Here is a 17,607-nt window from a genome sequence, read left to right on the forward strand (position 1 = left end):
TTTTTCAATCAAGTCTGTTTAACTTTCTATCTTCTCTAACTATGAGACAGTCTTCCAAATGTGAGCTGGTGCAGAGATGCCTGCTTTTAATCTTCAGACCATCTGGAACAGGAGCTGTGGGAGATGTGAATTGTTCCGCTCATATCAATGGCTAAAGATGACAGTTTAAATGGCTGCATTAAGAATTATTTCACTGATGATTATTTTGATAACAAACATCCAGCTAATGTGCACAAATTAACAGCTTCTCCCATGACCACATCAATGAGGCAGTTATGTTTCCTATACAAAATTTTGCAGCACATTGAGAATAAAAAATGTAGGGGCAACATAAAATGAATTGCATTTGGTATCAACTTCAGCGACAGCTCAGACGTGTACTGAGTGCTCGGTTCCTTTTCTGATTTAATTCAGAAGAATTTCCCGTTTCCAGTTTAAATTAAGCTGCTGCAGAATCCTGCAAACCTTGTGTCAGACTCATGACAGAGTACATGAACTTTGATTATGGCGAGTGTTGGGGGGCTTTCCCTTCACCCTCTCCCCTGGTTCTTGTCACACTGACAGAAAGCAGAAGACCAGAAATCCCAAGTGCAGGCAATGTGATGTTTATTGGGGTTAGTTTCCAGCAAGCATGTGTCCCATAACTCTGATGCTGCAGATCCTTGTGTCCCATTACCCCACTCCTCAGCAGGCATCATTATACTTGACATGCACACCCTGGGTCCCACCCCTTGCAACTTATGGTCAAGTTCCGTTTTGTGGGGTTGTTGGTCAGGGATCTTCGTCCCACCTCTTTTGTACCCCATGGGAAGGGAAAGGGGTACGGTCATGGGCAGGCGTTTCTTTGACCTTTTAGCGTTTTGCCTTCCCCCGATCTCCCTTGCCCGTCCCAACTGGTTGCTTGACCTTGCCTTGAGATAGGAGTTGAGACAGTCTTTGAATGCCAATCAAGTCCCTTATCCTTTTCTCTGCAGAGACAAGAGTCAGCTCAGTCCAGAGAAGTTGGGTTCTGAACAATGAGGCTTCTCCAGGAAATATTCCCAGAGGGGCCAAGACCCCCTAATGGACAAATCCCTGCAGCCCCTTGTCCTCATTCACATTGCCAGTCTTGGGGATCTTGTGAGGGCTGTAGGACAAGAGCCCTGTTCCTGCTGGCTTTAGGAGAGTGGGGGTCAGAGGACGTCTGGACACCAGGAAACCTGGAGGAAGAGCAGGGACATATTCCCACCAGTCACTGCTGCTCCATGGGAACCACACTGTGTGCGCACACACACACATCCCACAACTAGCTACGAGGGGTCACTGTTGCTCCGGGGGCGGCGAGAGGTAGGCGGAAGGACACACTCTATGCATTACTCTCACTGACCACCAGGTGTCACTGCAGCCCAATATGCCGTTAGCCTTCTTGGCAACAAGGGCGCACTGCTGATTCATATCCAGATTCTCATCCACTGTAATCCCTAGGTCCTTTTCTGCAGAACTGCTGCTTAACCAGTCGGTCCCCAGCCTGAAGTGGTGCATGAGATTCTTCCTGCCTAAGTGCAGGACTCTGCACCAGCCATATTTGCTGGTAGATCACAGAATTTGGATTTTAAGCTCCCCGCTATGTCCAAGGAGAATCTTGAAGAGCTACAGACCACCATCGACAGAGGAAACCTTTCAGCAGCAGCTTCCAAAGTGCAGGAATCCCTGGAGCTATTGGAAAAAGGCCAGGCTCGACATCACCATCACGGGGGAATCGGGTGCTGGGAAATTGTCCTTCGTTAATGCCATCCTGGGTTTCGAAGATGATCAATACACAGCTAAGGTTTGTGTTTTTGAAATCACAATAGAGTCAATTGGTGATGTTCTGCCTCTGTCTCTCCTCAAGAGGGGAAATCATGGTGCATCATGGGAAATGTGGTTTGACCTCTGAGAGTATAGTGGCAAATGGGGGCCTGAATTATAACTCCCATGTTTTTCTTCTTTCCCTGCCTACTATTTCCAGACCCATCCTGGAAAGGAAGAAGAAAGCCCTGCAGGGAGATGTCTGGAAACAAGCTCTGGTTTCCTGCACCATCTCTGCCATTCCTATCCCAGGTCTCCCGGTTGTTTTTGACATTCCCCAGTTGATGGGCTGCATGGCAAATTACCGCAAGACTTTTGACTTGGATGACAACTCCCTGGTTTACCTTGCCAAGATGGCTGGGAAGCCCATCGCAGACTTGAAAGCCATGGTAAGGTCCCCTGTAAATGAAGAAATATAAAAGGCTATTACGTTGAATCTGCTGGTCAAGGCTAAAGCTGATTGCATGACAAGAACAAAACATATCCTCAGTGGATTACCATTGATTGGTACATCTATCGAGGCAGATTTGTCATTTTGGATCACCTACACCATCCTGCAGCACTTTCTCGATGACGTGGCTCAAGACACCCAAAAAGTCCTGACCAAAGTATTGGACACAGAGGAGATAGTGTAAGTCTAAGAGACATTCAGTACTCCTTTGTCGGGGACTCTTGTAGGAGCTGGAGTGCCAATATCTCACCCTCCAAAGTAAATTATGATGATTATTTCTTTGTGTTAAATAAAACCCTTCCATTTGTCTGTTTAGACGGGGAACTCTTTTAGGCTGGGGCTGTTCCTCACTGTGTCTGTGCAACGGGGCCCCAATCTCATCAGCGGCTGTGCAGTGCCTGCCACCATGTGGGGCCCTGATCTCAGTCAGGATTTCTGCCAGCTGAGTGAAAGATGAGCACTATCATATTTTTCTCCCCCCCCCCCCCCCCCCAGGGAGATGGCTGCTACAGAAGAGGCACCAAGAAGTATATTTCAAGATCTGGATGTTAAATTCCCTGGTACAGGGGTCGGCATTGATGGACATATCCTCTATGAATTTATCCAGTTCTTTTTTGGACCCTGTTATAGTTGTGGCCTTCACAACGTTCTCTGGCAAGGAGTTCCACAGGTAGACTTTGTGTTGTGAAAAGAAATACTTCCTCTTCTTTGTTTTAAACCTGCTGCCTATTAATTTCATTGGATGACTCCTAGTTCTTGTGTTATGAGAAGGAGTACATAACACTTCCTTATTTACTTTCTCCACAACAATCATGATTTTATAGACCTCTATTATATCCCCCCTTAGTCGTCTTTTTCAAAGCTGAAAATCCCAGTCTTATTAGTCTCTCCTCATATGGCAGCAGTTCCGTACCCCTAATCATTTTGTTTGCCAGAAGCTGGGATGGACAACAGGGGATGGATCACTTGATGATTCCCTGTTCTATTCATTCCCTCTGGAGCACCTGGAATTGGCCCCTGTTGGAAGATGTGATATTGGGCTAGATGGGCCATTGGTCTGACCCTGTATGGCCGTTCTTAGGTTCTTATGTAAGAGGAATAAGGACAACCAAGGGAATTATACACCAGTCAGTTTAACTTTGGTATCCAGAGCAATAATCAATCAATTTGTAAGCACCTAGAAGATAATAAGGTAATAACTATCAGTCAACATGGATTTGTCAGGGAACAAATCATTTTAAACCAACCTAATAACCTTCTTTGACAGGGTAATAGCCTTGTGGATGGGGGGAAGCAGTAGATGTCATATATCTTGACTTTAGTAAGGCTTTTAATACTGAATCACATGATCTTCTCATAAACAAACTTGAGAAATATAGCCTAGATAAATCTACTATAAGGTGAATGCACAACTGGCTGGAAAACATTACTCAAAGAGTATTTATAAATGGTTCAAAACTGAGCTGGACGGGCATATCTAGTACAGTACCACAAAGATCTGTCCTGGGTCAAGTTCTGTTCAATATCTTCAGAATGATTTAGATAATATCATAGAGAGCACACTTACAAAGTTTGCGGATGATACCAAGCTGGGAGGGGTTGCAAGAGCTTTGGAGGAGAAGATGAAAATTCAAAATGGTCTTGACAAACTGGAGAAATGGTCTGAAGTAAATAGGATGAAATTCAATCAGGACAAATGCAAAGTACTTCACTTAGGAAGGAACAATCAGTTGCACACCTACAGAATGGGAAATGACTGCCTAGGAGGGAGCACTGCAGCAAAGACTCTGGGGGTTATAGAGGACCACAAACTAAATGTGGGTCAACAGTGTAATACTACTGCAGAAAAGCAGGACATCATTTTGGGATGTATTAGCAAAAATGTTGGAAGCCAAACATGAAAAGTAATTCTTCCATTCTATGCAGCACTGATTCGGCCTTAATTGGGAATACTGTGTCCAGTTCTGGGTGTGACAGGTCCGGTCACAGAGACCCCCCCACTCTAGATTGTCACTTGATGAGCTGGGATACCACTGAGAACAACCCTCCTGCCAGAACAGGCGCTCCTGCACTCCTGTCTTGCTGAGTCAGACTCTCCAGTCAGCTCCAGCACAGACCTAGAGGTTGGGCCACATCCCACTGCAGTTCACTGGAACTGAGATCCACTCAGCTCAGGGGCTTCTCAGTTAACAGGGACTTTCCCAGCGCCCAGTGTTCAGCCTTTCTGGGAGCCTCAACCCCAAATAAATCTGTTTTACCCTGTATAAAGCTTTGCCACACACACACACCCTGGGTAACAACTACTTACACTGGGTTTATTAATAAACAAAAGTGATTTTATTAAGTATAAAAATTAGGATTTAAGTGGTTTCAAGTAATAACAGACAGAACAAAGTAAGTCACCAAGCAAAATGAAACAAAACACACAAGTCTAAGCCTAATTCCTTAAGAAACTGATTACAGGTAATATCTCACCCTCAGAGATGTTCTAGTAAGTTTCTTTCACAGAGTAGACTCCTTCCTAGGCTGGGCCCAATCCTTTCCCCTGGTACAGTCTTTGTTAGATCCAGCAGACATCTCAGGTAGTAAGAAGGGTTTTTTTCATGACTGGCAGCCCCCTTTGTCCTGCTCCACTCCCCTTTATAGCTTTGGCACAAGGCGGGAATCTTTTGTCTGTGCTTGGCCCTCAACCCTCCTTCTAAATGGAAAAGTAGAACATTTAAATGGATTTCAGTATCAGGTGACATGGTCACATGTCCCTGTGAGACCTCATTCTTCAAATGCTATATAAATGCTAAGGGTTACTTCAGTAAAATGATAAAGTTGGTAGTTACAAGGCCAAAGGCTATGAACATGGATTATGGAGCGAGGATAACTATGGAGACACAAGGAATACAGATCCACATAAAACTTCTAACAGATCTGATCCCTCACATGGGGCAACCCCTCTTCATTACATGACAAGACAGGACAGTTGCAATCCAGACATTGCGGGTCAGTCTGAGCAGAGACAGGGGCTGGAGTGGGGCAAATCGAGCTTTATGAAAAAACAATAAATTGAGAGTAAGAAACCACCACCAGCATTTTTAATCACAGGTCTGGGTACAAGGGATCATTTCAGAGCAGCAAGTGGGCACTATTACAATATTTCCTAAAAACAAAGGTTTAACACACCTATCAAAGGGAAAACTCTGCCACAATGTTAGCTATGCCATCACTGCCATTCCACTATCATTCAATAACTAGTAATGTTTTCTGCTTAATCAGTGTATCTCAAGTATGTACAAAGAACAGATCTCCACAGTATCTAGCTGTTAGGAGTGCTAGTGCCCATGTAGGATTCAGGCCTGTATTTTCACCTGAGATAATATTCTGAGTTTGGCTGGCTTGTTTGATTTTTTGGTACACATACATTCTTACTAATATGTGTGAACAAAGGACAAAGATAATGTGTATGTTGCTTCTGCCTAGTCAGATGGGTTTCTTAGTATAATTGGAACAGATAAGAACAGTTAAAGTGTTACTGGGCATGGTGGGAGTGTAATATATGGGCGCACTCAAAGACTGTTCTAGACTGTTCTCAGTAGTAGCAGATGACAGAACAAGGAGCAATGGTCTCAAGTTGCAGTGGGGAAGGTTTAGGTTGGATATTAGGAAAAACTTTTTCACTAGGAGGGTGGTGAAGCACTGGACTGGGTCACCCAGGGAGGTGGTGGAATCACCTTCCTTAGAGGTTTTTAAGGTCAGTCTTGACAAAGCCCTGGCTGGGATGATTTATTTGGGATTAGGTCCTGCTTTGAGCAGGGGGTTGGACTAGACACCTCCTGAGGTCCCTTCCAACCCTGAGATTCTATGATTAGTGAAATAATCCTTAATGCAGCCTTTTAAACTGTCATCCTAAGCTATTGATATGAGTGGAACAGTTCACATCTCCCACAGCTCCTGTTCCAGATGGTCTGCAGATTCAAGGCAGGCATCTTTGCACCAGCTCACATTTGGAAGGATTGCTCATAGTCAGAGAGGATAGAAAGTTAAACAGACTTGATAGAAAAATGAGAGAAAGATTTTCACTGTATATTTTTCAATGAAAATTTTTGAAACAAAACCAAATATTTTCCTTCATTATGTTTCAAATCGAAGTTTCAGTTTTTTGGTTTTCAAAAGCAAAGGAAATCAGTTTTAAATTTTTAGTTTTCCAGTTTTCCCCTCCCTTTTCTCCAACCCTTCCCAATTTAAGTAGGGAAGGAACATAAAAAAAAAAGAGAAAAATGGAGTGAGGGAGCAGAATGTTGTGGAAAACTGAAAGTAAAGGTAAAATTCAATTTGAAACAAAATGAAAATATTAATGTTATTTCAAAGTTTTTTGTTGAAAACTTGAAAAAAAAATTCACATAAAAAAGAAAAAAAAATTAGTTTCATCTCTAACAATTTTTTGACAGGAAAGAAATTCTGCCAGCTCTAAAGTTAATGTTGTTTAAAAGGAAGCTCAGATTTTGAGGCCCAGTCTGCAAACAGGGTTGTAATCGCTGGCATAATCCCTGGTTATCCTATCCTGGGGATCTGGGTACATGATCTATCAAAATCAGGAAAGACAATGAAACCACTTGTGTGGCCTGTGCAAGAGTTTGAGATAGTTTTGCTCTGATCTCTAGATGCACCTGGATCCTTTCCATCTCTACCCTGGTTACGGTGATTTGATCGTCTCTTCACTGTTCTCTGGCCTAGTACATTTCTATCTCCTTTAAAGCCTTTATCAGAACTCTTTGAGCATCTTCCACCACTTCATTCAGAAAGCTGTTCAGCATGTAGTACGTGATCCTGTAAGAGCTCCTTCTGGCTACAAAGGAGCCAATCACTGGTATGAAGCTCACTAAATACTCCACATGCATCAGGGCACCACCTACAGCATTAGTCAGCAGTTTGTATACAAAAGCAGCTGAGATTTCCTTGGCCAGTGGGGACTTTATAACAGCCTTCAGCTCCTCCACGGGTTTGTCAAACTTCTGGGCAAGGTTAGTGAGGGATTCATCATCGAGGCCGAAGCTCTTGCAATAATCTTGCAAGGCCTTCACCAAAATGGTCACATCACAGGCCACAGAGAGGCCTGGGACAGCACCACCGCTAGCTGACAGAGCAGCTAGTTTCCATATCTCCCCTTGGAAGGCGGCTTTCTTCTTCAGCAGGATATTTAGAGAAATGTTCGGCATGGCTAGGAGCACAGTTCGATTCTTGTGACTGGGGAGCTCATGCTCCAGGGTTTCCTGCAGCTGCTGAAAGTCATACTTGTGCAGGTCAAAGTTACACAGGAGGAAAATCTTGGGGAAGCTGATGCCCTCTGCCTGCAGGCACCTCACACAGTCCTCTCTGATCTCCCGCAGGATGCGCTGCTCATCGTAAGCTTTGGGCCGGCGCTTCTTGGAAGCCTCCAGATCCGTGTCCACTTTGGAGCGTGCAAAATAAAACTTCTTGCCCCTCTCCTGGATGGCGCGGGCCAGCTGGGCATGGACATCTCGGAAGCGCCCGCAGCCGAGGATTATGAAGAAGTCATAGCGGTTGAATTTAACATCCTCAAGGTAATTCTCTGATTTAAAATTGGGTGTCCCAATCCCAGGCAAGTCCCAGAAGGTTACATTGGGAAATTTTGGGTGTGGATAAGGCTGCGGCTCACAGGTTGTCTCTACCACTCCTGTTATAGCAGCACCAGTATCTTCATCTCCCAGATTCCTGATGACATTGATAAAGGTCGATTTCCCAGAGCCCGACTCTCCTGTGATGGCAATGTTGAGCTTGATGTTGTCTAGGGCATTAAGATTTTCTTTGATCTTGGACACTGCGTCTGCCATTCTGCCTCCCTCTAATGCATTCTTGATCTCCGATAAGTCCTCTGGAGTTATGCAGGTGAATTCTTCCATGGAGTTATCCCCACTCATTGTAGCTCTCAGACCTTCATGTTGCTCAGCAAACTCTCTGGGTATTTTCTCAGCCATGGCAGTGAGGTGTGTTCTGAGGGAACCAAGGAGAGACCAAGGTTACAAGAAAAGTGATGTGACATAATAAAAAGATGAGGTACTGCTCTGCCTGTAAGTCAGAGGGACTGGCTGGCTCAGGAGAACCAAGAAATGGCATGAGATTAAATGTGCCCCCAGGTCAAGGGCTAGTAGGAACTGGCCAAATCAGGCATCAGGAGGAATGGGCTATGGAGATTTTCAGATCTAGGGTTCGGGCTTGGTTTTGACTACAGATTCAGGGGGTGAGGAAAGGGGCATGGGGCCTTTCCCTCCTAGGGAGTGACAGCTTCCATCCAGCCCCAGAGTGGGGGACTGGCTGGTTCAGGTGGTCGGGAGTGGGATATGGGACTGTTCTCCTCTTGGGGGGTGGTGGCTCGGATCCATCCCTAGGTGGGGGCTGGCTACCTGTGGTGTGATGCTTTCCAGTGGTACCCAGGGTTGTGTGGAACCTCACTATAACCTGCCTTTCACATGAGGAGATTTGTCTGTGCCTTCCAGGGGTCAGCTACTCACCTCCTCTGGGCATGGGACACACAATCACTCCCCTCTAGACCTTGTCAGCCCCGCTTTCTCTCTATTGGTTAGTGATAGGCACACTCTGTCCCCCGAGCCTGCTGAGTGTCTCCCTGGAGTGCCTAGCCCCTGTCCCCCTGTCACACTTACAGCACTCACAGATCTGCTATTCCCAATGGAAGAGGACATCCCTCAGTACCAGTTACAACTCACCGCTCCGCTTAGCACCAGCACTCAGAAATGTTTGTAGTGAAAGCAAGGATAAGTTTATTTAACAAAGAAAAGAGATTCAAGTGATAGCAGAAGTATTGGAAACAGATTGTTACATATACAATAAAATAATAACTTGCATTCAAGACACTAGACTTATTTAAGCAGGACCTTTCAAGTCTCATAGAGCAAAGCTCATCCCAAAGTCTTTCTAGTGTTTATTAGCTAGGCCTGATGTGTTTGGTTTCTTTGATTGTTTGCTTTGTTTTGTGTTTTGTTTTTTAAACAAGGCCTATTTTCCATAAAGCCATGTAGACTGGCATTTGTTATATTTGTATCCTTTAATTCTTTATCGATTCAGTCACATAGCAGCTTTTCCATTATTTTCCCTGGAATGGAAGTCATGCTAACTGGCCTTTAGTTACCTGGGTCATCCTGTTTGTCTTTTTTGAATATTGCCACAACCTTAGCACTCTTCTGCTCTTCTGGAATTTCCCTGGTATTCCAAGTTATATTAAAATTTAACATCAGTAGCTCTAGAGAGATACTCAGCCAACTCTTTTCAGACTCTTGGTTGCAAGTTATCCAGCTCTGATAATTTTATAATATTTATAATATTTATCCCTAGTACGTGTTGATCAATATCCTCTTTAGTTACTAATGGACTGGAATGTAGGTCTTCTTACTCATGTGAAAGGAGTACCTCCTTCTACTTCTTTCCAAATAGAGAACAATAATGTTTGATGAACACTTCTGTTTTTTCTGCATCATCATTAACAATTTTACTATCTCTAGCTAATAATGGGCCAGTACCATTGTTAGGATTTCTTTTGCTCCTGATATACTTGGAAGAAAACAACTCTCATTTTATTTGTCCTTCATCCTGCCAGCCATGGATTTTCCCCTGATGCCTTTAGTTTCCATGGTCAATTTGCTACACTGATTCCTCTAGCAAAAGTCTCCCCTATGCTCAGCTGGCAGGGTAAGCTCTGCCTATTTGCAGTAACTAACAGCTACATGTAGCACAGTGAAGGCGAGAGTGTAAAAGAAGGAAAGATGGTATAGAATTGTGTTGGACACACACACACACACACGTGATGGACAGGCACGGGTTTGTTTGCACCCTTTGCCTGTTGCCAACTTTAGAGGACAGTGTTAAGTCATTGCAAATTTAAATCTCAATTCCTTATTTTTCAGAAATCAATATGTGTTATGGGAAATACACTCTGAAACTGTAACTCCCATAAAACATATTTTTGTTGTACCTAGTTTTGTCTTGGCTCCACCTAGGTTTCCATTAAGGTTCGGTTTCATGAAGTGCATTATTGGCAGCACTGAGGAGGAAGGCAGAAAGGAATTCACAAGTCTTTCCCGTTGACGTCTTATTTCTCTGCTTTTAAGGTTTCAGGGGATGAGGCGGGTCTTGCCACAATCTTGGTGTGATGGGGCTTAACCCCCATCACCTTTAAGGCAAGGGAAAGGACCCAATAGGTCATTCTCTGCACCTGGGGGTGAGGCATAGAGGAGGCTGAGTTAAGTCACTGAAGTAGACTGAGGGAGCTCCGTTGAGGTGATACTTCAGAGGAGATCCATATCTCTAATGGACAGAAACTCTGGACTAGGTGTTAACCCTGGGTAACTATAGTGAAGTCTGAGGGGGCAGAAGGGCTGATAATTTCAAGATCTGTTTGAATCTTTATTTTTGGACTTGTTCAGGCTACCCCAGGAGGGGTTTAGACTTTCACAGACTCCAACTGAGACAGGCTGATGCAGGTCAAGTATGCTGCATCCAGGCACAAGAGGGTGCCCTATAGGTGAGGCCACACACTTACACTTGACTGTCATTAAACTGAGCTTTTATTTGCAAATGTCCGAGTTTTTTAATCCAGATTTGGTGTCCTTCAGTGCGTGGTTCCCCAGAGTCAGGGATTTGACATCTGCCTGGGAATCTCATGCAGGAAGTGCACTGCTTCAGAGGTAGGAACCACCACGTTGCATGACTGAAACTTGACAAAATTACCGGACTTAGCCCTGGTCTACACTATGAGTTTAGGTTGAATTTTGTAGTGTTAGATTGATTTAACCCTGCACCCATCCACACAATGAAGCCATTTTTGTTGATTTAAAGGGCTCCTAAAATCGATTTCTGTACTCCTCCCCAACGAGGATATCAGCGCTGAAATCGACATCACCGGGTCAAATTTGGGGTTGTGTGGATGGAATTTGACAGTATTTGACTCCGGGAGCTATCCCAGAGTGCTCCATTGTGACCGTTCTGGACAGCACTTTCAACTCAGATGCACTGGCCAGGTAGACAGGAAAAGCCCCAAGAACTTTTGAATTTCATTTCCTGTTTCCCCAGCATGGAGAGCTGATCAGCACAGGTGACCATGCAGAGCTCATCAGCACAGGTGACCATTCAGTCTCAGAATCGAAAAAGAGCTCCAGCATGGACTGTACGGGAGGTACTGGATCTGATCGCTGTATGGGGAGACGAATCCGTGCTATCAGAATTCCGTTCTAAAAGATGAAATGCCAAAATATTTAAAAAAATCTCCAAGGCCATGATGGACAGACTATAGCCTGAGCAAGTGCAGAATGGTGGTTCACTCTACTTCCCTGTAAGCCAGCCGCCCTCCCCTCCTCCCTTTGATCTCTGCTTGCGGAGGCAAGAAAGTGAGTGTTGTTTCAAATTCATTCATTCTTTATTACTGCATCACACAAATGGGGGGATAACTGCCAAGGTAACCTGGGATGGGTGGGGGAGGAGGGAAGCAATGGGTGGGGTTGTTGGGCACCCCCTAGAATGGCATGCAGCTCATCATTTCTGCGGGATGTCTGGGACACTGACCCAGAGTGGCCACTTGCATCTGTGGTTCTTTAGTAGACTTGCCTGATTTTCTAGGCAGCACTGAATCTCTATTAGACAAAACTTAAAGAAGAGAATGACCTGGGGAGTCATTCCCATTTTTTTCTAGGCGCCCCCGACCGACCTCACGGAGGCTGGCCAGGAGCACCCATGACAGCAGCAGATGGTACAGTATGACTAGTAACCATCTTTGCCAACTTGCAAAGCAGCAGACAGTACAGTATGACTGGTAACCGTCTTTGCTAACTTGCAAAGGCAAGGAGCTGCAGCTGCTGCTGTGTAGCACTGTAGTACCACATCTGTCAGCAGCATCCAGTAGACATATGGTGACAGTGAAAAAAGGCTGAATGGGCTCCATGTTTGCCGTGCTATGGCGTCTGCTCGGGCAATCCAGGGGAAAGGGTGCAAAATGATTGTCTGTCGTTGCTTTCATGGAGGCAGGGTTGATTGACGACATTTACCCATAACCACCCGTGACAAATTTTTGGCCCCATCAGGCATTGGGAGCTCAACCCAGAATTCCAATGGGCAGCGGGCACTGCGGGAACTGTGGGATAGCTACCACAGTGCACCACTCCGAAAGTCGACGGCTTGCCACGGTTATGTGGACGCACACCGCCGAATTAATGTGCTTAGTGTGGACATGTGCACTCAACTTTATACAATCTATTCCCAAAAATTCACTTCTGTGAAATCGGAGTAATTTCATAGTGTAGACATACCCCTAGAAGTGTATGGAGGGAGTTCTTTGAGAGAAAGCAGGAGCCTGGTGAAACTGTCCGGGCATACACATATGACCTCCAGGAGAGAATGAGCAAAGTGGAGCGGCAAGACCCTCGATGAGTTCCAGACCCAGATACAGTTCTGAAAGAGCAGGTGGTGTTGGGGATCCGTGACGACTCCCTCCGCCGTGAAATGAAAAGGAGGTGAAGGAAGAGCCTGGTAAGAAGTTCCATGAACTCATGCAGGCTGTCATTATGTGGTCAGAAGAAGAGGAAGTCCCTGTGGAAGAGATAGCCAAGCCTAACCCCTGTACATGAAGTGGGGGCCTAGTGAATGCAACTGCTGGGGAAAAGACCCTGCCCCAAACACAGTTAATACTGTAAAGTTTAAGTGAGGCTGTCCAAAAACTGGTGGTCCAACAGGAGGAGATGCTGAAAGTGATGACTGAGTTGAAAAGAAAAAAAATCCCATTAGTATATCAACGTATCCAGGGACACTGGGATCCTGAAGAGCCCCACTGAAGGATTTGCTGGGAAGCTACATCTCTTACACGCCAGGTCCACTGAGACCACTGAGCCAAGAATGTCCACTGAGAAGGAGAACAGAGTCCCAGGCACTGGAAACCAATGGGGCACCAGGAGTGAATGGTCCATCGACAGTAGAAGGCCAAGCAGTGGCAAAAGGATTTCTAGGCTGGTCCTTGGTGGAAAATCCCTCTGCATACAGTGTTGAGAGGAAAACGGGCAGTGCCAGCATATCTAGCGACTTCTGTAAGCGAGCATTTGGAGACTGTCTAACTGCTGAAGTATGTATAGCAGGGTGAAGACCAGATGTTTGTTAGATACTGGCTCAGAAGTCACCACCATTACTGAGTCGCATTTTCAAAAATATTTGAAAGACAAGGAGCTGACCATGCACAGCACACGCTTTGTATGTCTAACAGCAGTTAATGGACTGGCAATCCCAGTAGTGGGATGCCTCAAAGCAGACATAGATTACATGGGCCAGACACTGCCAGGGAAATGCATCTTCATCCTGAAAGACAAAGCCTCTGAAGGGAGCCATATGGGAGAAGGAGTCCCAGGGATTCTAGGGATGAACATCATTAGTGAGCTGAAGGAGATACTAATGCCAGTAGAAGGAACCAGGAGGACGAACTGTCATGGGCACTCTAAGATGAATTCTGTACTGAGTAGAGTACTGGCTTGAGTGGAGGGACAAAACCATTCACTGGGCCCTGCAGGGCAGATTGGAAATGTTAAAGTAGGCAGAAAATAGAAGACTGTTATTCCTCCTCAGAGAGGGAAGATCCTTGATGAACACTGCTGGGTACCAGGAAATACCAATGGATATTGAGCTCTTGTAGAGTCTACATCTGGGGTAAACCTACCTAATGGGCTTCAGCCAGCCTATGTACCAACTAATGCCATCAAAGGAAGAGTACCAGTGAGTCTTCTAAACTCAAGTTTGAAGGCTGTGGAGTTGCATCATTAAAACAGAACTATAGAGGTGCACCGGCCTGAGGGAGTGGTTTCTCAGGTGAAGGTAACATTTGAGGAGAATGGAAAAGAGCTGTGGGTGACAAGGAGGGAGAAGGGAGGAAGAGTTACCTTTCCTCAGGAAAGATGTGATGGGAGACTGCCAGTTCCAGTTCAAGCGGCACACCAGGGGCTGATTCCTGCACAGGTGGCTAACTTAAGGGCATTGCCAGAGAAGCATCAAGAAGTCTTTTCTAAGGATGAGGTGACCAATTTTGATAACCGGGTCAAAGACATGACAGGCCAAAGACAACCAGTGAAGTTGCTCTTGGTACAACTAAAGACACAGCCCACAGTAGGAAAAGGACTTATGATTGCAAGTCCAGTGGGGCTCTCATCAGACCTGGTGACTGTGTACCAGTTCGTAGCCATAGATGCCAGAGACGTAATAAAATACAGGACAAAAGGGAGCCAAATCCCCACACTGGATGGAATTCAGCTGTGTTCGTTAAACCCAGGGGAGGTTTTAACGGCATACATGCTTAGGAATAAATTCTAGCTGGCCGCCCTCTGGGCCGCAAAACCCTCCGCCATACCAAAGGGTGGGCAGGGAAGAAAATTATAATAGCCCTCAATATACACAGCATGCATCCCCGCGCTGCATCAGGAGGGGCAGGAGAGCTACCCTCCATATCCTTACCACCACCGTAGAAAGCAAGTAAATGGGCTGCCTGATCAAACTGATGGAATAATTACAGTTCTGCCCTGGGAGTAGCACAGACCAGTGGTTCTCAAAGCCTGTCTGCCGCATGTCCAGGGAAACCCCCTGGCGGGCCGAGCCGGTTTGTTTACCTGCTGCATCCGCGGGTTCGGCCGATCGCAGCTCCCACTGGCCGCGGTTCACTGCTCCAGGCCAATGGGGTATGTGGGAAGGGTGGCCAGCACATCGCTCGGCCTGCGCCACTTCCCGCAGCCCCCCCATTGGCCTGGAGTGGCAAACTGCAGCCAGTGGGAGCCGTGATCGGCCAAACTGGAGGATGCGGCAGGTAAACAAACTGGCTCGGCCCGCCACGGGCTTTCCCTGAACAAGTGACAGACAGGCTTTGAGACCCACTGGCACAGACCACACTCACTTCCTTACCGGACCCCTCTCCTTCACAATGAGAGTGTCAGGCCTCATGTAAAGTTTTTTGTCCTTTGCAATTCGATAGCTGTGGTCGCCCTTGGGGGTTCACTTTGGTTAGAGGCCACCAATCTGCTAAATGACACGGGAACATCCATTTCTCTTTGGCATGAAGTTAACCCTTCTGTATCTTCCTTTTCTGCTGGAAGCTTTTAGCTTTGGAAACCTTTGCTACGCCTCTGCCTAGGAGCAGCAGGGACATTTCGGAGCGGCAGGGAGCTGCCTGCGGTGAGTGCTGCATGGATCTGGCACCATGAAACCCCTCCCATGCACCAACCCCATGCCTTGAGTCCCCTCCCACGCCCAAATTCCCACCCAGAGCCCACACCCCCTCCTGTGCCTCAACCCCCAGCCCTGAACCCCCTCACACACCCAAACTCCCTCCCAGAGCCCACACCCCCTCCTGTGCCCCAACCCCAGCCCTGAACCCCGTCCCACACCCAAACTCCCTCCCTCCACTGGTAAGTATAATTCTTAATTAACCAGAATCGTTGACTAACCGGCACCCCTCATTCCCCCAATGTGCCAGATGATAAAGCTTTTACTGTAGTGCAGAAACTACCCCCCGAGCTCTGTACCACATTCGGGTGAAGTTTGCAGCGGGAGGGAAGACACGGCTCCTGAGTGCTCGGTTGAAAGCAATGGTCCCCAATCCTTTGAGGGTCGCATTCCCCCTTATCCCTGTCCATGCCCCGCATGCCCTGCAAGCTGGGAGTGGGGCCAAGGCTTGGGGGGGATCCAGACAGGGGTAAGGAGGCCGGGGCTGGGGACACTCCCTCCCCATTCCCCATGGGAGTTGGCCTGGGCTGTGCCCCCCTGAAGGTTCCTCTGTCCCCCCCCGGTGCAGTGGACTCCAGTTTGGGGACCTCTGGCTTAAAAAGATAGCACACTGACACACTCACTCAGGCATGCACGCACACACACACATTCTCTCATACACACAGTCATCCTCTCCCACGCCCCCAACACTCTGTCACACACAGTCTCCCAGAACCACTCCACTAACCGGGAGAAAACTCTTTACCGTCAGCTCCTATGTGCAGTGGTTCTTCTGAGCGTCTGTGAAGTCACAGAGGCAAATCTCCAGCTGTATGATGTTGAGCCTCCCCTTCTCTCCTCTATATATGGGAGCAGAATATGGAAAGTGAAAGTGCAAGGTGAGGGAGTTGCGTGCATGACCTCCAAAGCATGCTGCAGGAACCCGAGTCAATAACATGAGCCCTTAGCTAACAGACCATCCCAGCATGACTCTTTTGCTGCCCTTGGTTTATCTTTGCGGACTCCCATCTAAGTTCTGATTCAAACCTGACCCTATTTAGCTGGTGAGAGCTAACAAGTGCACAGCCCCAGGAGATCCTGGAGCATGAGCTAGAAATGTTTGTTCTTAGCCACTTATTGAGGGGAAAAAAAGGGGCCGGATGAGTTTGAACTTTTAAACACTGTTGAGTGTTCAGGGAATGTAACAGTCATGATGAGAATATAGGAAAAGTGCGTGGATTGTAATTGCTGTAGGTCCTCCTCGCTTTCCCCCAGCACCCTGCGAGATGCAGTGCCCCCCTGTGTGTGACAGTTTCAAATACGTATCCCCCCGCTCCCCAAAATAGACAATAAATATTCTTACCAAATCACAAAGCCAAAAGGAGTGGTGAGATGATTCTTTATGTTTGTAACAATTTACCCTGGTTTAAAATGTACTGACTGACACAAACCAGAAGAAACCTGCGATAGTTAGTAGCAACGACATAACCTGTTGGTCGATGAGAACGTCTGTGAAGCTGAAGGAATCTAGGTTGTCACTTCTTGAAAGACGCCCCAGCCTCTTGTGGACGTCTGGGAAATGGATACAACCAGCAGTAGCTGCAGCCACCTGGAGCGGCCTCCTTGTGTTCCTGGTCTGCCAGCTAGAGGCCTCCCCTTTCGTCTGGGGCTGCCATCACTGTCCCTCTGAAACGTAGCTCTCAAACTTCAAACCTGCCAGGGTGTCACACCAGCCAGCAAAACGTTGGACAAGTGACTGAATTGCAAAATGCCTCTTTTTTGGTGACTCACAGTTTTCTCTTTCTAAACGATTCTGCATTATCTTGGATTATCAGGTGAGAAACAGAAAAGTTACTGGAGTAGGACAACCTCGGCTTTGATGCTGTCTGGCAATCCCTATGTTGCTGTGATGATTATTTCATTGTTACACCTTCAGGGGCACGGCTTGGGATCTAACCTTCCCGCAGACATTCAGTCTTGCCGAGTGCCCAGCTGACAAATCAGCACAGGATGTGCTGGGAATGGGTCTGTATTACTGGAAGGTGTTAATGACTCCCCTACCTGCCCCCTTTCCACCCATTGCAGAA

At 46.6% G+C, this 17,607-nt stretch overlaps 1 protein-coding gene across 1 annotated transcript; it reads right to left on the reverse strand.

Moving 5' to 3' along the window:
• Window positions 1–6,999: 6,999 nt before the first annotated feature.
• LOC117869892 (interferon-inducible GTPase 5-like) lies at window positions 7,000–16,372 on the reverse strand. The gene is made up of 2 exons (XM_034756997.1): window positions 16,287–16,372; window positions 7,000–8,281 (listed from the first exon to the last, which is right to left on the reverse strand). Exon 2 carries the CDS (start codon window positions 8,263–8,265, stop codon window positions 7,000–7,002), a length of 1,266 nt encoding a protein of 421 aa, XP_034612888.1. The 5' UTR covers window positions 8,266–8,281; window positions 16,287–16,372.
• Between the last annotated feature and the right edge of the window lie 1,235 nt (window positions 16,373–17,607).

The sequence above is a fragment of the Trachemys scripta genome, chromosome 24 (assembly GCF_013100865.1).
Source record: "Trachemys scripta elegans isolate TJP31775 chromosome 24, CAS_Tse_1.0, whole genome shotgun sequence".
NCBI classification, from domain to species: domain Eukaryota; kingdom Metazoa; phylum Chordata; order Testudines; family Emydidae; genus Trachemys; species Trachemys scripta.

What these genes read in the sequence shown, in the direction of transcription:
- LOC117869892 (XM_034756997.1), bottom strand. Translation starts at nt 8,265, where the DNA reads ATGGCTGAGAAAATACCCAGAGAGTTTGCTGAGCAACATGAAGGTCTG.